General features: G+C 42.4%; 1 protein-coding gene and 1 long non-coding RNA gene across 8 annotated transcripts in view; one reads left to right on the top strand and one right to left on the bottom strand.

Moving 5' to 3' along the window:
- Positions 1-20,753, top strand: part of pik3r5 (phosphoinositide-3-kinase, regulatory subunit 5) — a 21,971-nt gene continuing 1,218 nt past the window's right edge. The window contains exons 1-18 of one of the 7 annotated variants that reach the window (XM_086211275.1): positions 3-173; positions 6,504-6,584; positions 8,303-8,418; positions 12,732-12,847; positions 12,943-13,011; positions 14,061-14,199; positions 14,652-14,721; positions 14,902-15,076; positions 16,364-16,532; positions 16,639-16,707; positions 16,880-17,757; positions 18,115-18,243; positions 18,379-18,510; positions 18,609-18,702; positions 19,019-19,095; positions 19,738-19,831; positions 20,078-20,160; positions 20,589-20,704. In XM_086211275.1, the coding sequence (XP_086067401.1) occupies positions 8,319-8,418; positions 12,732-12,847; positions 12,943-13,011; positions 14,061-14,199; positions 14,652-14,721; positions 14,902-15,076; positions 16,364-16,532; positions 16,639-16,707; positions 16,880-17,757; positions 18,115-18,243; positions 18,379-18,510; positions 18,609-18,702; positions 19,019-19,095; positions 19,738-19,831; positions 20,078-20,160; positions 20,589-20,704 (2,510 nt within the window). In that variant the 5' untranslated portion in view covers positions 3-173; positions 6,504-6,584; positions 8,303-8,318. Of the gene's footprint in view, positions 174-356; positions 645-6,503; positions 6,585-8,302; positions 8,419-11,753; positions 12,079-12,731; positions 12,848-12,942; positions 13,012-14,060; positions 14,200-14,651; positions 14,722-14,901; positions 15,077-16,363; positions 16,533-16,638; positions 16,708-16,879; positions 17,758-18,114; positions 18,244-18,378; positions 18,511-18,608; positions 18,703-19,018; positions 19,096-19,737; positions 19,832-20,077; positions 20,161-20,588; positions 20,705-20,753 lie in introns of those variants that run through there. The other 6 variants (XM_086211276.1, XM_086211277.1, XM_086211278.1 and 3 more) reach the window with 6 other exon arrangements.
- LOC147257383 (uncharacterized) overlaps positions 3,266-20,753 on the bottom strand; it is a 20,828-nt gene continuing 3,340 nt past the window's right edge. Inside the window, exon 3 of the long non-coding RNA XR_015117592.1 lies at positions 3,266-3,281. This is a non-coding gene — a long non-coding RNA (uncharacterized LOC147257383). The remainder of the gene's footprint in view (positions 3,282-20,753) is intronic.

Raw genomic sequence — 20,753 nt, forward strand, 5'->3', positions numbered from 1 at the left:
TGCCCTGACTTCACTCTTGTTTCGCTGCTCTGCTGTGCCCAGGATGTGGCTTCATCTGTTAGACCGCAGCATTGGTGGTGAATGAATGGCAGAGGCACTGAGCTGGATGCACTGTAGCTTGGACGTTTTGGAGAGAAGCTCAGAGACGATGGCTGCTGGACAGTGAGCTGAAGGTAAGCCCGGGATGGGGCAGTGATAGAAGTTATTTTATTTTGAAAGGCTCGCTGCTCTGTGGTGGTACAACTAGCTGATGAAGACAGGTGTGTGTGTGTGGGGGGGTGTCCTATGTATGGGGACCTCGTTTGTTAGCTCTTCATGTTGTGTTACTCGTGTATTTTACTTAAAAAAAGAGAAAAAAATGTTGACATCTCAGGTGGGAGTCAGATGAGCTGAAGGGAAAAGCCCCTCTGTGAGCTCAGTTTGGAAACTTCTGCTTTTACAGATGCTCTATGAATCATGCTTATAAAAAGTGGAAGTGGAGCTGAATAACACACATTAGGTACCTGGATGTTGTCTTGTTTATAATATCACTTTTTGTAAACGGGGACAATAATTTAAGCCAGCGTGACCTGCTGATACCAGCCGCTTAAATTGCAGGATGACGTAATGGGGCTACTGACAGCAACAACAGTTTCATGAACCAGGTGAGTCAAATTTACATAGAAGCATAATAAAACCTGATAAACGACGAATATCATTTAGGTTTATTGTTCAATTGGAGCGCGAGGTGGCATGGCTCAGCGGTAGCGTGGCCGTCTTCCATCCGAAGTGTCGCTTGTTCAATTGTCGCTTCCCTTTTTTTTTCTTTAAAAGACATCAATCAGCTGCTTGTCGGCTACACGTGGACTGCGGGTGCCGATGATCATGACCATAGCTGGTGATATAAAGGTGGTAAACTGTGTCCTGCCTCAACATGGTAAACAAGCACCAGTTTTTGTTGTTTTTAAATCCCTAGTTAAGACTGAATAACGATGATGCAGCACGTGTTCATGTCGACTGATATGAAGCTGTGCTTTTTGTGTAACTGACACAGAGGTCCTTCAATACAAAGGTAAAATGTTTATACATTTAATCATGGGGGAATCTTCGGGACGGTCTTAAGTGCATCACGTGTCACAGCTGTCAAGTCTTCATGCAGAGATGCTCACACATCTTTTTTTTTTTTTTTTTTGCAAGTCAAGTCTTGAGTTTTTGGTCACAAGTCCAGGTCACTGTCTTCTTCTACCCTCATATCTCACAATCTAGTCATAATGCTGATTCTCCCAATTGTCTCTGGCAAAACCAGAACTGGACAGAACTCATCTTTTAAAAAAATAACACAACTTGAGATGAACGTATTACAAAGCTAGTAGCTAATAGCACTAGGGAAACTGACACAGCTGGGCGAAACACTAACCTCCATGTTCAATTTCAAATGACTAAGTGACCTATTGGGATGCTTTCTCAGGCGCCCAGTAAAGGTTGATGTGATCAATCTGACATCCTTTTGTAGCTCTTTTATGATGGGGTTTTTTTTGTGTTTTTTTTTATAGCTGGTAGTTTGACAAACGCCACCAGCGCTTCTGCTGCTGCTGCTGCTGCAGTGTCTCTGTGGATGTGAGTAGCAGACTGATGGGACATCATGATATCAAGCTTGCCGGATAGTTCCTTGATATTAATGTGCCAAATTGTTCGCCCAATCCAAAGCACGAGTCTGAACCAAGTTTTAAATCTCTTAGCAGGAGTCTCAAATCACATATGGGCTTGCAACTGAAATGCAACTTGCGTGTAAGACTCAAGTCCCCAACAAAGATTGTTTCTTAAAAAGAGAAGAAAACTGAGCATTGATTTCCTAAACTTTGTGATTAGCCTAGTTGTCCTTCAAGGGAAACGCTCACTTAGTAAATGTAAAGTACTTCATGGCTGTGGCATCCTGTCTGTCAGATGATGACAAAGTCCTCCTATGCAACAGGAAAGGATCCACTATTCTTCTTAGAAATGGTTCGGTTACACAATCAACCAATACAATCATCTCCTGTTGAGAAATGAAACCTGCGAGGGTTGTAGTGGCGGTGATATATCAGTCATGATCCAAACAGAGGAGGAAAAAGTAAATGGTAGAGTGATACACAAGTTGATCAGATAAGAAGCGTGCAGGTAGCACAGGCGATCCCAGTGCAGTGTTATTTTGGCGATCACAACTTTGTTTCCTGTTTGCACTCTAAGGCTGTGATATCAGTGAAATCTTCATTTCACAACACATACCTCAACACCCACGTGTGTGTGTGTGTGTGTGTGTGTGTGTGTGTGTGTGTGTGTGTGTGTGTGTGTGTGTGTGTGTGGGTATGTGTATGAGTGTACAAAGTTTTTTTCAACGTCTACAACACACCCGCTGTTACAAAAAACATAAACATAGTGTCATAGAAAGTATTTAAGTACATATTTTTCTGCTGGAAATCAGGGTCATCATCTTCATTGTTGCACGATGGCGTTTTTCTGCAGCGGCGGTCCCCAGTTACAGGTTATGCGAAGGTACGCGTGCCATAACATGATGCCTAAATTTGCATTCACTGTCACTTTTTCACATTATTATATGTGTTTGTTGAGGGAGTGGCCATTGTTTTGTCAACGTACATAGATGTCTGAATTATGACTTTACTCATAAATCCTATTCCAGTCACTTTACTTTTTTGTAAAGAATTACAAGCGCACCCCAACATTTTGGTACAAACATTCTTCTGGAACTGTCATGAAAAAGAAATCCCATTGTGTATTTATTTTTCTTCTAAACCCGAACAAAGAAGCTGCTGACAAACCAATTTAGTCAGAATGCCTGCGTATAGAATCAATGAAGTAATAAATGGACACACATGTCATGTTTCCAACACACCCTGAAAGTTCCCCACCTTCAGAATCATCACGTGCCACTGACAGTAGCACTTGTTTAAACTAAAGGGAAGCACTTAGTTACAGTAGAGCTTTGTTGTTTCCTAAAGACTTGCTCACATCCACTGTGGAGACAGAAAAGAGTTTGGGGGGGGGGGCAGTAGAGGAAGACTGGATGTGAATATCAGACTCAATCAATCAATAGGAGGGGGGCACACATACTGTCGACACACACACACACACACACACACATTTGCACATCTATGCTGGAGCTCTCCTCGGTGGTCTGTGGGAGTATATCTGAGAGTCCAATCACACCACAACAATAGGGAGGCACCTGCTTCCTCCGCTCAACATGGGAAGTTGTCTTCCTGTTGGGAAGCAGTTGGTAATGGGATCATCCGATGGGAAGCAGCCTGTGAAGAGATGGAAGGGGTGGGGGGGACAGTATGAGAAATAGAGATGCAGGTGAAGCACCGTGGGACTTGTCTGGGAAATGTTGTGAAGAGAATTGAAAACGTGCAGGTGATGTTGTGACTGAAGTAAAGAGAGACATCCTCAAGTACTGGGATTCTACCTGCAGATATTCATGGCGTCGTACCTGCTCATAATGTTTTCTGTAAGGTTGAACCAGGAAAAAGCCTGGTGAATAATGTCTGAAGTTGGGAAGACAGTCTATGGTAGAATCTGTGGGTATGAATCTTGACACTCATTGCATTAACAATCTTAATATATCCATAACGAGGTCAAGCTCTTGTTTTCCTTCACTTAGACAAGAAAACAACTTCTCTGAGTTTACAGTTCAGCCACAGTAAATCCACCTCATTTCTCAGATCAGCACAAATGCTTGTTATTTTCTGACTGCTGCAAGTTTGCAACCATGAAAAAGTGGAAGTGACCTTGTTGACTTTCAGGGATGTACTGCATACATCCTCTTATGACACACATGCAGATTCACGCGTTTGCAACATTCTACAAGACAGACGTCAACAAGTATGAACAGATTTTACCGTTCAGACCTCATTCAGCGTGTGAAACCAACCATTTATTGGTGTTTTGTTGCTAAATTCGCATTGTGAATATCCAGAGTTTTTGAATGTATTTTGAAGCTCATATCTGCTGTTGTCTGTATTCTTTGAAAAGTTAAATCAGTTAATGTAATTGACTGTCTAACCGTTACTATTTGCATTTAGATTCAGGATCTGTAGTCACTGGAAGGGATTGTTGTTATTCTTGTTTCCTTTTATAGTACGAGTGATGCCAACCAGCTGTATCTGAGCAGTCCATTCATGTCAGCAGTCTGTATGGGGGGCAAATGATGCAGAATTGATGCAATCTTGATGCAATTGTACTGTGAAACAGTACAGTTGTAGACCTGGTCCCGCAACTGGACTGTATATTCTGTATTAACCAGCTAGAGCCGAGTGTTGAAAGCCTGAGACTGAAATTGTTTCATCATTGAAATTCGCTGAGTTTTGTGTCTGTACTGCAGCTCACTATCTTGATACGTCCACCTCATCGTGCCGTCTTATATAAGATCGCTTTATTATCTTTACGTGTCTTCATTGAACCCCGTGGTGGATGCAGGAGTCATCACAGCTCTGACTTATTAGTTCCTTCCACTCTCACTGGGCACCAGTCCAGCTCTGTCGAACTTTGACAATGACCGGAGCCCTCAGTTCAAGTATCCACCACACGGGGTTCTATACCTCCACTCAGTGCTACTCAGGACACCTCCTAGACACAATACCTCTCAGGGGATGGGTGGGTGGGGGATGGCTGAGAAAAAGGGCTGCATGGAGGTATTGTTTATATGTGGAGCTGTTGGTATTGTTGAGTCGTAACTGTAGGAAATGCAGAGAAAATGGTGGGGAATAAGTGAACTGGATTTGCCTCTTGACCCACTTCTCCATCGGTCTTAAAGGTGAGGTCGGTGAAATACTAGTGTATTGTGTGTGTGTGTGTGTGTGTGTGTGTGTGAGGTGTAGAGGTGCAAATGTGTGGATGTTGTTGTTCAAGTGACATTTGGAACGCACGTTTTGTTCTTGTGCGTAACCTGAGCTCCGTCTCCTTATTTCACGCTGGTGTTTCAGATGTTTACATTTCTGCAGGTGTCTTCGACTCTTTCTGACAGTGCCTCCATGAGTGTAAATGAATAACAGGTTTATGAACTTACTTGTCTGAATGCAACATAATGTATAGAACTGATCTGAAGTGAATTGGAAGGCCGCCTGGGATTTGCTCATGTTCCTTTTGTTTAATTGGGTCGGGTGAGAAAATCACAGTCATTTTCACACTTTTCCATTATCTGGGTTTAAAGTACAGACCAGAAACAGGAAAAGAACTGGCTTGGCTCTAAATAGTGTTCGCTTGATGCAGTTAGAGGGATCATTCCTCAGTAGGTGCATTAACTCTCAAGTGCCCTTTATTACTGGTGTTGTAGGGACAAACAGAGTCATATTGTGGGGTCTTAATGTCCTCATGTCCTCTGAACTGGTGGAAACATGGTTCAAAAGCTGAATGTCAAAGTGCTCCAACCTGGTGAAGAAGATTAAGACTTTTTAAAGGATTGGGTTAGCATAACATTCGGGCTTCAGGTTAGGATTAGGCAACTCCCACGTGATGAGGTTGTGCATGTGTGTGTGTGTGTGTGTGTGTGTGTGTGTGTGTGTGGGCGAGTGAGCTTGTTCATCATCACTTCATATGAAAGTCTATCTCAACTTTATGTGAAATAGGGAAATTATCACTGAGGGGAAATTTTTAAAAAGATGTAATCAGATAGAAGAGGTCTTTGACGCTGCTTCTGAAACCAATCCCGTTGCAGATTCCACTGATAAACACTCGTCATGAACCAGCATGAATGTGTTTTGAAGGTTGAAACAACAGTTCCATGCCAAGCGTTTTAGCATCAAGAAATAGAAAAAAAAGGATGGTTTTTAAAATGGCACATCTTTAAAAAGCTTTAGGGAAGTATTTGTTCTGCTTCTCTTATTTAGATGTTTCCCGGCATTTGTACAAGGAAAGTATGAATACATAATGTACTTACATGAAGAACTCCAATGTGAGGCAAGAAAATCTTTGTAAAGATTGTCGGGCTCGTTTATTATCAGTGTATTTATTATCAATGAATTGAAGGTGTTCATTGAATACCAAAATAATTTAACCATTTATGAGCCAACCTCAGCTCACCAACTCTTTCCAACCATAGAAGTAGTTAGTCATCATATAGCTATCGCAACATTGGACTTTCCAGCGAAGAAGTGGTCTGTGTACCACAACATCTGTGTTTACTGTGACAACTGACCTTGTTATTTTGGTTTTGAGAGGATCTGGGTCTGAGTCACCGGGGATGTTGGTTATCTAATGAAGCTAACCAGGATTTATAAATCTGTCAGGCACCTGTTTTATATTACTAATGGGACGTCCCGCTTATCTCATTATTCATACAAATGTGATGTGATGTGTTCATAACAGAACTGAAACAACTTGCCACACCTGGGTTGTCCTCGCTTGCTGCGTGAAAAACAGTCATAAACTGAGAGTTTAGAAAGTAAAGGTCGACACCCGAACGAGTCATTAGTTACGAGATGATGTTTTTATTTTACTGGATCCATCACCAGATGCTCTCCTGTCTACAGGTTTGCTTGATGTGGTGCTGATATGAAGATAGAAACAACACAAAGTTATTCCAACTACAGAAGCTTGTCCTCGTCCTTCTGGTACCATATATATTTGATGTACTCACACCTCTATTGTGTGGTTTTTGAATAAAAGTATATATTACAGAACACTTCAGCTATTTTTTTCAAGACTTTCAGTGCAGCTACTGTTTTAATTTAGATGCAATCATATGTCTTATTCTGCATGTGACATTTAAGGAACTTCAGCAACAAAACAACAGCGCGTCTGTTTTTCCTTCATATGATTCGACTGGTATTTCCCCCAATAAGAGTGTTTTGCTTTTCAAATACTCTCAAGTAGGCGTCTTCTATTTATCTATGATTCCAGAATGCAGAAAGAACCAGCCATGCGTATTTAGCCTGAAGCTAATGGCGACTGATGGCGATCAAAATGAAGCAAAAATGTCCGTTTACAAAATTTTCAAACCCATCATTCAGTATAATCCACATTTTTCCATTCAGCTATAACCTCAGTAATCCACAAACACTGATAACTATAACCAGTCCAGTGGGACCAGCTGGCTCACTCAGTTAAAGCATCTTGCTCGAGCTTTTCTGCGTTAAATTATCCTGCAGCCTGACCTGGGATTGCCGCATTTGTTTCTTCCTCCAGCTCACATCAAAGTGTTTATGGAATATTCATCATGCAGCTGGATAAAGAAGACGTAGATAAGTGGTTTGCAACTGGTAGCCTGTAGGCCAAAATTGCCCCCCAGCACTGACATCCGGCCTGCCAGTTATTTTGTCAACCTGAACTTTAATATTAATTGTTCTACTTCTTTGTTAATGTGAAAAGAAAAATAATTTGAGCTGAACAAAGTTCAAAACGTAACGTTGCTTTGAATGGCCCGCGAGTATCTGGTTCAAAATCCATCCGACAAAGAGATCTTTTCACTGAGGTAATGAAACCGTCTGTTGACTTGTCAGTCGCTAGTTCCTCCAAAACGTACCTGTTCTAAAACCTCTGTGACAGTCACTGGCCTGTTGTGCTGTTTTATGGGACCCTCTGGTAACTTAAGTGTAGATGTGATGCTTCCCACTGGGACCTTGCTGCTCTGTGCAAAGCTGCTGTCAGTCCATGAATTTCTCTCTCTCTCTCTCTCTCTCTCTCTCCCCAGCGAGGATGAATACTGTAGTCTTTGCCTTGTCACTGTCAACATTCCTTTTCAGACGTTTTAATAGTGCCATTTGGCCTCTTGTTGGCCACCAATGTTTAGCATGTTTACAACAAGACACACTTAACAGGGTTCTATCCATCAAGTTCACATTTTAGCCTGTGATTAAGTCTGTTTTGATCACCTGATATCCTGGCCTGCCATCAAATGGTTAAAAAACATTTTGGCGCATGAACAAATGTGTTTGCTGACCTCTGATGTAGATTATTCTGGATGATGCACTCGAGGGTTTGTAAATGAATGTTTCTGGGCTTTTGTTCGCTGTCGATTAGCAGATTAGCTTCAAGCTGAATATACATGGCTGTCTCTTTCTGCATTCTGGAGTCACAAAGAAGCACTGTAGCAGTGGAAAAAATGTCTGTGTGAGCTTGAGACACCTGTCTTGGAGTTATTGAAAGGAAAAATGCAATTTTTGGGTGATGTATTCCATATTTAAATCTTACAGTAGTTGTGTTTTCATGCTCACCAGCTTATACAGTATGACTACATTCAGTACGGATGTGGATTGAACCCATGTAAGTTTTTGTTTCACAGAATAAATGAATGGTTCTTGACAACAGTTCTCTTTTCTGGTCTCCACAGAACCTGAGCAGTGATTATGCAGCACACCTCATGCACAGAGGACAGGATCCAGCATGCTCTGGACAGGTGTCTGGACGGCCTGAGACAGAGCCCAACAGCAGCTCACCACTGGAATGGTAAAATGTTAGCAACGCCAGGGATGGATTCACTTTAGGGGCTTTGCTTCTGCTGCACAGAGTCAATCAAAGAAAACTTAAATCTCTAGGAAATAAATGAACAGGCTGGTTTTAGATGGATTAAATAACATTTTTATCTTGGGGTTGAATGTGAAATACACAAACCTGAGAAGTCTCCAATTTGAGCTCTGCGTGGGAACATTTGTTGCGTGTCGTTATCAATCTGTTTTCTGTGATTTCCTGTCGTCTTTCATATTTATTCGAGACCTAACACTCAAATACTGGTGCTGCAGTTGGTAGGGAAATGTCAAACTATGGAAAATTGTTCAACAGAATCTTGCCATTCTAATACCATCCAAATGTGGACCCAAACCGCGTAAACTGTTTGTCCATTTTTTCCAGTACAAATCTGAAAAAACAAAAAACAGGAAAAGGCGTCAGCGTATAAATCAGATGAACTGAGCATTTAATATTTGCAAGGAGGGCTCTTTGAAGAAATGTGGGGTGAAAATCCACTCTTCTTCGATAATAAAAGCTCATATACGGTTCATAAACGGCTACTTCATGCCAAACAGACAAAAGACGTGTTTAATGCATGCCTGAAACATGTTGATGATTTTTGTTAAAAACTGCTGACGGATCACAAATAAACACTCAAAGTGGACTGGGCACATGAGTGGCAAAGGAAAAGTGGAAAACTGTTGCCAATATTTAGCTTTCTCAGTTACAGCGGTGCTGTAAGATCACCTATGTTGTTGGGTACTGGAGGAAGTGGAGTGAATAGACAGCTGGGAGGAAGTGGTGGCAAATACCACAGTGTGAGTGATAATGTGTAATGAGGCAGAGGGTGCTGTGGTTCCAGGTATCAAGGGGGTGGGGGTGGGGTGCTCTTCATATACTGATCAAGATACAATAAATAAACAATGTAAGAACAGTAAAAATAGAAATGGTAGAAATGTGCAAGATGTAAATAAAAAAGTGAAAGGTGCAAAAAAGAGATTTCAAAGTGCAGAGAACAAATTCAGGTGCTGTACAGGATGAGGTAGTTTGATGGTTGTTGATGGGGGGGGGGTCAAGACAGTTGTGTGTGTGTGTGTGTGTGTGTGTGTGTGTGTGTGTGTGTGTGTGTGTGTGTGTGTGTGTGCATTTAAACTGTGTTTGTGGGTGTTGGCAGTCCTGATGGCCCAGGGGAAAAAGCTGTTTGTGAGTGTGCTGGTGCAGGACTTAATTGACATGAAGCGCCTGCCCGAGGCTATCAGGTCAAACGGGGTGGGCAGGGTGAGTAGGGTCTTGTTCCTGGTACCCTTTTACGTAGTAATGCACGCTTGCATGGTGGCTCAGTGGTTCGCAGTATTACCTCATGAAGCGTGCAACTTTTTCTACGCTGTTCACTGACTCACTGACCATAGCTGTGGTGGCTTGGAGGGCACTTGACTTTCAGACCATTGTCCTCTTGCACTCGATTCTGTGTTCGAGCAGGTGTTTCCTCAGGTTAGATCCGCCGGCCTGGCCAGCTTTACGTTTCACTTTATAAATATCGGGTTTTGTAAACACCATTGCCCCAGTTCACTGCGATTCGAACAAGCTGCTCTCACTATATTCACCTATACTTTACACAAACAGATATTTCAGCACAAAATAGTTCTCAATCGTACTGATGGAATTCAGTCAACCCTCTTAAAGCCATAATTCCCCCAAAAGGTGTATTTTATACCCACAAATAGGTGTCAATGTCAGCCTATCCCAGCTGACATTGGGCGAGAGCCAGGGTTCACCCTGGACGGGTCGCCAGTCCATCACAGGGTCATCAGGAGTAATTAGGGGTTCAGTGTCTTGCTCAAGGACGCTTTGACATGGTCACCGGGGGAAGTGAGGATCAAACCAGCGACCTTGAGTTGCTAGATGGCCATCCTACCTCCGAGCCATGCCTCCCCTAGCGTTGAACCCAAATGGTTATATTTTAGCTGAAAGCGTTTGTGCATTACTGATTTTGTGACTGGATAGAGAGGACATGGATTATACACGACGATGCCCTCGAGAGTTTGTGAACTGACATTTTTGCATCATTTTGCCATTGTTTGTAGTTGCTGGCTCTAGGGCGCTAATCGCGTCACGCCTAATATGTGTAGCTGACAGTTTCTGCATTCTGGAGTCACAAAAAAGTGATTCAACAGAGAAACAAACATCTTTGTGGGCTCAAGACACTCACTTGTGAGTATGCTAAAAGCACACAAAATCCTTTTTTGGTAAAATATCACTTTAAAGTATTGAGTTTGGTTCCCAAGTAGAAGATTGCGTCATCACTGGCTTCATACGTGAGCAGTGCCAGAGAGAATAACACAAACACTCTTAAGTTCCGGGGCTCGTGGCCTGCTAGACTGCTACAGTGGAATTTACATGCTTCCTTCCTGACCTTCAATACTCTCAGCAACACTGCTTTTTCCCCCTTTTTCTTATTAAAGTAAGATGATCATGCTTGGTGTGAAGAACTTGTTAAAAAAAAAAATGCAGCAACTAACAAGGTTCTTTGAAATTCCTCCTGTGTATCTTGAATGACTGCTTGTGTGTTACTTCCTTGGAGAGCGAAATTAGCAGAATCAGACTCAGAGAGGGAAGGTGTTTGTGAGGAGTCAGCGACAGCTCTCAGTTGTTTTTGTGTGATAGAGGTAAGATTGCTGTGGTTTCAGATGTTGTATCCACTCCTCTCCGCTGTTGTCGTACCTCCTGTTTTCATTTTACACTGTGCCAGAAAACTTGCCGCACTTCCTCCACTTGAAATCTCAAACATATCAAAGGAAGCATCTCTGGTGGGCTTTTAAATCGATGTGTGAATAACAATGTTTATAATTTTCACTTGAACTTATAGCCTGCTGGTTTTTTCGTCGATATGAGACGTTAAGTTCCAAAAGAAATTCTTTCAGGGAGCATATAGAGGTTCTTTAACATGCACGCAGGTAAATATATAAGATATTTGGGGGATTGCCAGTTGCAGCAGGAGTTAAAAATAGCCATCAGGCTTTGGTTTCCAATCCATAAGAATAAACTGAGGGCTAAGAAAAACTTTTTTATTGACTTTATTATATGTTCACAACATGAAACCCATGCTTCCATGTGTGGACATTTCCAGTGTTACGGAAATACCGAACAAAAGGTGATAAAACACACCCTTGCAGTGCGCCAGCTCCGAATGTTAGGAGCCCAGTTGTAAAAGCCTGCACGGGTTCATGACATTCTCAGACTCCAAAATCAGGTTGTCCTTTATGTATTTTCTGTGACAATATGAAGAAATTATTTGGTTATTGAGTTATATTGTACACCTGATTTGGCAAGTATTTAACAATGTCCATATTATCTTTATTAACACGTGTTTATATGATATTTGTGCATAACAAAAAAAAAAGACCTGGTGAATTTGGAAAAAAGTGTTTCTTTATTTCCGCAATATAAGAAACTCACATGTATCTATAAATCACGAATTTACTGCATTGTTTGCTCAAGAAGAAGAAGAAACTTAAAAACTGGGCTGATATGACAGTACTCATCAGATTGATACCTATATTCCAAACAAAAGACTGACCAGGACCAGCTGATTCCACACACGTGCTGATGTTGTCATGCATCCCTACATACAAATGCCAGTGCTTGTTTCACAGTGTGAAGGTGAGAGTTTCAGCATTTTTAAGCTCTCTCAATTGAGGTTTCGCCGAGGAAATTTTGACTAATTTGTGTTAGAATGAATACGAAATAATTTTGTCTCTCAGTCACATCAGAAATCATCCTATACAGTTCGTTGTCGTCTACACAAACACAGCATTTTCGTTGCCAGTGCACCGTTCCTCAATCTGAATGAACATGACGTCACATTAGGTCAGAATTTTCGCTACCCAGATGTCGCAGCCATAACCATAGTTGGTTGTGTTTTCTGTTGTGTTTATGTAACAAATCCGGCGAAACTAGATTTTAGTGTGAGGCTGAATTGCAAATGAGTGTTGGTAAATGGTGAACATTCCATCAGCGCACTTCTTTATCGTGAAGCTGTGCTGCTGCTTTTGTCTTTGGATATTTCATGTGGTAGACTTTGTATCTCTAAATATCAAAATATCATCTTGATATGTGAATGATACTTCGATATTCAGTTACTTTTCAAAGTCACAAATATACTGTCAGTTATTGTTCAATTTACCGAAGATTATTGTCCACAGGACTTTATTAAGAGGAGGTTAGCCGTCAGTTAAGTTCTAAGAATGTTGTGTGTGTATGTGTGTGTGTGTGTGTGTGTGTGTGCGCGTGTGTGTGTGCATGTGTGTTTTCAGTGCTGATGTGCTCGGCAGGTCAGTCAATGAACCGCTGGAGTCTGGAGGAAATGGTGAAGAGGGACCCAGAGAACTTCCTGATCCTCATGCAACAGATTATCCAAAAAGCCAAAGAGGTCAGAGGGCAAAGGTCACAGTGACGTTGGGCGGCGAGTTCTTCTGTTGAAATGGTGATATACTGATGTGTGGCTCTACTTCACCTGTATTTCAGGTTCAGGAGAACTGTCAGTATGAACTGGTGGCTCCCCTCGCTATCATGTTCACCTCCACACTGCTTCAGGTACAGGACGTCCTCATTCAGTCACAATCAAAATGTTTGAACTTTTATCACACTGAGTTTCAGATGTGTAAATGCGATCTTTGCCATGCCATTTCCTCATTTCAAACCACTGAGGCGACAAAAAGCTTTTTTAATAAATACAGACAATTGCACACAAACAGTTGTCTTGAGTTCACAAAGATGTATTTCCCTCCTGCATTGCATCTTTGTGACTCAGGAAGGCTGAAAGCGCCACGTGTATTTAGCTTGAAGCACATGGCAACTGAGGACGAACAACAGCTATAGCAAATTAACAAAAGCCAAACTGCTCAAAAATGTCTGTTTACAACGTCTTGCATCTTCCAGTACAATCCATGCCTTCTCTATCCACCAGCTCCATGCTGAGTAGTCTACGAACAAACACATCTGTGTCGAAAAACAAACAAACTGGAAGCGTTCTGGTTCGGCACTCGTATGCAGTAACACAGAGCATTACCAGCTGGTGCTTTCAGTTGAATCCCCTCGCTTACACTCGTTCACGGTGACACTCAACCAGAGTTTCTTGTTTGTTTTTGCCACCAAATCCAAAATTCTGGATACTTGAAAGTTTGTAAACAGATGTTCCAGGACAGTTTTACCATTGTTAGCTGTCAGACGCAGTAGCTTTAGACTAAGCTCTTTCTACATCCTGAGCTCATAAAGAAGGTATTGAAGAGGTATCGCTTTTAGTAGTACTACATTAACAGGTTTTATACAGATTGCGATAGCAGGAGGAACATTTACAATACTTTTTAACAGGTGAGTATTCACCATCGAACCTCCTATCAATTTTCTGAATCATTAAAGATTTCAAATTCTCAAAGGTGGTCATAGTTACCTCAATATGAAAATAAAGTTCCATGCAAACTCGACATCAGTCAAAATAACCTTAGAGCTCAGTATCACCTTACGAACCTGAACAGTAACTCACATACAGCACACAACTGTCCACCAATGTAAATGTTCTCTCCGTGCAAAACAATAACCTCCCAAAGAAACACACAAATAAAGAACCCCGTTTATGCTTGCAGGCACCGTACTGCCCTCCAGACACAGAGCTACTGGAGGAGGCTACTGAGGTGTTTCGCTGCTTTCTCACCTGGCCTGAGCCGTACTGCAGTGTGTGTCGAAGCCTTCTCTCCACACTGCAGCTGGAGATCAAGGCCCCCGGTAAATACACACCTTTCGGTTTTATAGTTTTATCCCAACAGTTGTTCTTGTCTCCCCCTTGTGACCAATCTACAAAATGCACTTAGGCTCTATTACTGGCGCTTCATAAAGCTTCAGGTTGAACTGGTCGCTTTCTCATTTGAATATTCTACTGTTAAGCCTGAGCACTCATAAGAAACTCCAAAAAGCAGAAAGTGCTCTGAAATTTAGAGGAAAAGGGTAAAGGAAGTTTTATTAGTAAAACCACAGACAGAACAAAAATTTATTTCAACTTAATTTGTGGTGTTTTGTTGCAAGTTTGGAAATGCTTCACTGGCTGTAACCTATAATCAAGATTTCTGGTATATTTGGTTTAAATTTTACAGGAACTCGACATGGCTCTGAGCATCACAGCTGCTTCCAAAACTTCTCTGATTATAAAACGTCTTCTTTTTCACTTTTTTTCCCCAAAGGGGTTTCCTTTCATAGACTGGTGAGAGAGGAGCAGGACCTCAGCACCCTCAGCCAGTGCTCCAAGACCATGTATGTCCACATGTATTACGACTCAATGATGAGATAATTTTGAAAAAAAAAAAAAAGAATACAAATTTAAACATGTTGCATGGATAGAATGAAAGAGAAACCTGACACCTCTAGTTTCCTCCAGCGTGTCATTTCCTTGAACACGTCTGACCGCTGACACAAGCTGTCTGATGTTTGCAGGACTGTGCTGCTGATGAACCCCAGTGAGGTCCCTGCCGACTTTCTCTCTGTGGCGGAGCAGCTCAGTTGCGTTCAGCACTCACAGAAGGAGACCTTCATCACCCTGATCAAGCATGCCTTCCAGTCCACGCTGGGCACCAAGTACCCTCTACATGGGATCCAGCGAGCCCTGGAGGTGTGTGCTCAGAGTTTGAGGCAGATCTATGATACACCATCGTTACTGCTCTGGGCGTTCGTCCACCAAAGGGCTTTTTTTTTTTTTTTTTAACTTTCAACGTTAGGAAGTTCTCCTGTCACTCTAAACAAATGATAATGAGAAATATATTTATATATATATATAAAATTGTGTAGGCTGCACGGTGGTGCACAGGTCAGCACTGTGGCCTCACAGCAAGAAGGTTCCTGGTTCAAGTCCCGGCTCCAGCACGGGATCTTTTTGTGTAGAGTCTCCATGTTCTCCCCGTGCCTGCGTGGGTTCTCTCTGGTACTCCAGCTTCCTCCCACAGTCCAAAGACATCAAGAGGGGACGAGGCTGATTGATACTCTAAATTGACTGTAGGTGTGACTGTGAGTGTGAATGGTTGTCTGTCTCTATGTGTTGGTCCTGTGATGGACTGGTGACCCGTCCAGGGTGAACCCCGCCTCTTGCCCGTTGACGCTGGGATAGGCTCCAGCCCTCCCGCGACCCTTAATGTAGGAATAAGTGGAAGACAATGGATGGATGGATGGATGGATGGATAAAATTGTGTACAGTATATTTAACAAGGGGCGGCATGATGTTGTAGTAGTTAGCACAGTTGCTTCACAGCAAGAAGGTTCTGGGTTTGAGTCCCGGCTCCATCACAGGATCTTTCTGTGTGAGTCTGCATGTTCTCCCTGTTCCTGTGTGGGTTCTCTCTGGTACTCCAGCTTCCTCCCACAGTCCAAAGACATCAAGAGGGGACGAGGCTGATTGATACTCTAAATTGACTTTAAGTGTGACTGTGAGTGTGAATGGTTGTCTGTCTCTATGTGTTGGTCCTGTGATGGACTGGCGACCTGTCCAGGGTGAACCCCGCCTCTCACCTGAAGGCTGCTGGGATAGGCTCCAGCCCCTTAGAACCCTGAATAGAAAATGGATGGATGGATGGATGGATGACCTGTATTTCAAATTTAAAGGTCTTCTGAATCCTGCACTTGTGCCAAAATAAAGTCAGTCGTTGGATGAATTTTTAAGTTGGAATTTAGAATAAAACAGGGAAGAACTTTACCTGCTCCAAAATGGTCAAGGTGTTGTTTAACAATGTTGAAATGCATCTACGAGTAGAGTCGAGAAAAATCAAACACAAATACAAATCTTTTCAGCAAAAACATAGAAATATGCAACTATACAACTTTAGCTCTACGAGTTGTTATTTAGAGAATGAGACAGAGTTACTGTACGTGACTGTGCACCTTACGCTATCATAAATACTCTGCACAGGCAAAGAGCGTGACTGAATTAAGAGGGATCTTCTCAACGGTCAGCGATGTCTTTGATAAGGCTGTTGCCATGAGTGATCCTCTGAAGGGTCGCAGTCATGTGATTCAGGGACTGGAGGGACTGCGGGAGCAGCTGAGCATCCCTGCATCCAATGGAAGGAAGTCTGATGGTAAGAAGGGGGTTTCATAGGCCGGGGGCAGAGACCGTTCCGTGATATCGGTGTAATTGAGATGGCTGTGACAGGCTTCCTCTGTCTCCTCCTCCTCCTCCACCAGGAATGCTGCAGACGCTACCTCTCCCCACCGCCAAGTGTTACATGTTCCACTGGGTGACAGATAACTTTGGTAAACTATTTAGTATGATAATATCTTAATTCATGCGTGGACATTTATGTATGTTTTTATTTTTAAGATGATGGAGATTCCATGCATATATTCAGGAGCATGTAACCGGGGTCTCAAAGTACTGACGTCCTCAGTTGAAGATGTTAATATTCATGTGTTTTGATTCCTGCAGATGTTCTAAACAACCTTTTGGAGCATGACCCTGACAACCCAACCACTAATGGGCACCCTGAGGAGGAGGTCAGCATCGATGATGACGAGGAGGATGAAACAACGGAGACCGATGTAGAAGATGAAGGGCAGGACGAGGAGGAGGAAGACAAAGAGGAGGAGAACTGTGAACTGCCCTCCATGTCTGTCATTCCTGATGTCTACATCGGCTACCATCGTGCCTCCACCTTCTCTACCATCTCCTCCCTGTCCTCCTCCTCCAAAGACTCCATGTTCTCCACTTTGTCCGTAGCCTCAGAGTTATACGCTCCATCCCGCTTCTCTGTCTCCTCTGGAGTTGATAGTGACTTTTATGAAGATTCCGATGACTATACCTGTTCCCCTCCTGTTGCTGAAAAATGTTCCCCGAGGTCTGTCAGATCCTCAGCACGGCTCAGCCAGCACTTATACCGGCTCTTTGTTAAACCTAAGAGCTCTCGCTTATTATATCGTGCTAAAAGCTTAGGCAACACTGAAGCAAAAGACCTTCTGGTGGTGCAAAAGAAACGCTCCAACTCTCTTCCCCAGCAGGTTCACTTACGTAGTCCTGAGCCCCTCCTGGGTCCACAGAATCAGACTCTCAGGCATGTTTGCTTCCGTAGGAGGCCTATTCTCAGCAGCGATGAGGACAGTCAGAATACCACGCTGAGGGTGGTGGTGTTTGGTGCTGATCATGTTGCGGGGAAGGTGGCGCGGGCCTATAACAGTCTGAGACAAAAGGAGAGTGCGTGCCCACGTCTCAGTAAGGCCTTCAAGCTTCAGTTCTACTTTGTGCCCGTGAAGAAAGACTCAGCAGGGAATCTGAGGTCTCCGAGTCCTAAAGGAGCAACCCTATCTAATGTAAGTAGAGTTGCACTCTGAACTGGTTTTGTTTCTAACATCACTCTATATTTCCTAAAATGTTAAAGGGACAAGTTTGGAGTAACTTAGACGGAATAGGTTTAATGCTGCAGTTTGGTTGTAATTAAAAACTAAATGAAGAGAATAGTAGGAGACAGTTACTTTGCCCTGCAGCCAAATGTGATTTATCCTGTCCGTCTCCTCTTTGTTGCTTTCTTTGCAATGTTCGCTGTATATTTATATTGTGGTCTTTTAGTTGTTGCTGTGTATTTTTGGATTTATTCTGCTGTCTTGCGACCTCAGCGGGGCTACCTGGTTAAATAAAGGTTAAATAAATAATCCATCTTTTGGCTCCAGCTGGATCTGAACCTCACTGGAACAGGAGACAGTACTAACGACATCGCCAATCTCCTTGGTATGTTGGACCCTTGGTACGAAAGAAACACTCTGAGTCTGCTCAACTTGCCTGCCAACGTCGTCTGTCAGGTACAATCGACCGTTGACACTCCTGAACCAAACGTCTGGTGTTCATGTCTGTCAGAAATGTGTTCCAGTGATTTGTTTAGACTGTAGCTACAAATATCATTCCCAGTTGCTAAATGTTGTTGTTCTATTCTGCAGCAAACCTCAAAGACTGAGTCTGAGTCATATGATGGTTCGTATGAGCAACGTCTGCCTATCCTGGCAGACTTGATCCTCTACTACTGTCGCTATGCTGCCCGGCCGGCTCTGATCCAGCTCTATCAAGCTGAGGTCAGACACACTCACACACAGCAACCTAGTCCATCTTTTCCAAACGTTGGCACCCTCGTGGTCCAGTCAGTGAGTGATTGAGAGTCTCTGTGTTTTAGCTGACGTTAGCTGGTGGAGAGAAAAGGACTGAGGTGTTCGTCCACTCCCTAGAGCTGGGTCACACCGCAGGAACACGTGCCATCAAGGCTATGGGTGAGTGTGACACACACACACACACATACACACACACACAGAGTGCAAACACACACATACACATCCTAGCAACTACCACAATAAATAGATACTCCATAACTTCAGTGCCGTGAAGTGCGTCACTAATTATGAGGCTGAAAGTGGGTTACAGTCAGGGTTGAGGAACAACTGCTATTCCTACATCATGATTCACTTTACTTCTACTTTTCTAGTTTCTCTTGTCACTCACTCTCACTGCGTATCCCCTCTCTTTATTAACAATGCCAGTGTACCACTACTCTGAATGACTTGTGTATGTCCTTTATGTGTTGTTTAGGCACTGCTAGTAAACGGTTTGGTATTGACGGTGACCGGGAAGCAGTGCCTCTAATGTTGGAGATTGTTTACAACAGGGTGAGATTTTTTTTTTTAAATTATTTATTTGCAATGATAATGTATGATAAAGAGCGCTGCGCGAAGTTCCCTGAAAACCATGGGAACTGCACAAATTTTACTTCTCCACCCAACGGAAATGACACATCAAAAATTATACATAGTCTGCAAAACGCCAATGAGCACGTATCTCGTCTTGACAGAACCAAAACCGCCGCTTCTCTCATTCTTGGATGATAAAGACCGGTGTTGAAATAAATCGATGTTCATTTTCTGTCCCACGTCTTTTATCTGCACTGTAAAGAAACAAATCCTTTGTTTTAACTTTAAAAAGTTCCAAATGCCTTAGAATGTTGAGTTTATAGAAACTGAGAATACAAGTTGAGGTCATTTTTTTAAAAGAAACGTTTATTTAATTTGAATAATTACAAAATGACCTAACTTGTCTTCTCTAGCTCCGTCAACTGAAAATTTCAAAGCAGTTACTTTTCCAAGTTATTAAATGTAGGCTTTTTCTTTTTACAGTGCGATGCATTTCCAATTATACTTAATACTTTTTAGTAATCCCAGATTCTTATTATGGGTTGCAAATATGACATAATTTTGAAAATTGTTTTTCTCAACAACAACAACAAAAAACCCTTCCCATATGCTTCCATTCAGGTGGTGATTAGTGGGAGGAGCCAGTGGAAAAGAGAATCCAAAGTCTGTACTTCAGTAAACTTAACCAAAGCATGCAAGAACCCAGAGGAACTAGGTATGAAACTGTAAAAGAGAATATGAGTCACTGAGCGGACTGCGGTTGAATTCACATTGGTAACAGTTGCACTTTTGGTCAGGACAAGCTGCACTGATGCAAATACTTTCTGATCCTAATGAACCTAAATACAGTGTTCCTTAAACTCATAGATAATGAGACTCATTCATGAAATCAGCAGCGGGGAGTTACAAATATCCACTTCCGTTACATTTAATTCATAATCATTCGTCCGATTACTGTCAGACTCAAAGATGGAGTGCCTGCAGCTGACCATGACGGAGGTTCTGAAGAGGCAGAGTTGTAAAAGCAAGAAGGGCTTCAACCAGGTGAGCACAACGTGAGATCTCACCTCTGCAACACGCTGTCGCAACTCTGCAGCCTCTCTGTTCGGAAGCAAACACCTCAATACGTCCTCAAACTGAATCTAATGTCATCTCATGCCCTAAGAACATTTTCAGACGGCTGGCATGATGGAACAAAAAAAAAAAACACAACTCACATTCACACACTCACAAGACTCACTCTTGCCTAGCTTGTGTAGTTGTTGTTTTTTTCAACAACACTGGCTGCTCATCTTTCACTTCCATCAAAGTGTTGTATTTGAATTATTCTTTACAAGATAAAATGACACAAAACAAATGAGTAATGAATGAGGATCAAATCAAATGATGCAAAATTATTATTGGATTTTAGTAGCTTCAAAATATTCAATCCCGATGTGCATTGTGATGACTTTTTTTCTGTGTACTCGTAGCAGCTGAGTTTGTCAGAGGTGAAGGTGGACAAGGTGCAAGTCAGTAGTGATGGAATCACAACATTCGCCGTGTGTCTGGACCAAGACGAGAAAAAAATACTGCAAAGCGTCATCAGGTATGAAGTCAAGACCCACAGTAGGATTGATATGCAGGAAAATTAAATC

This window comes from Aulostomus chinensis, chromosome 8 (genome assembly GCF_037954235.1).
Source record: "Aulostomus chinensis isolate RoL2024-O1b breed Wild chromosome 8, RoL_Achi_v1.0, whole genome shotgun sequence".
NCBI lineage: Eukaryota > Metazoa > Chordata > Actinopteri > Syngnathiformes > Aulostomidae > Aulostomus > Aulostomus chinensis.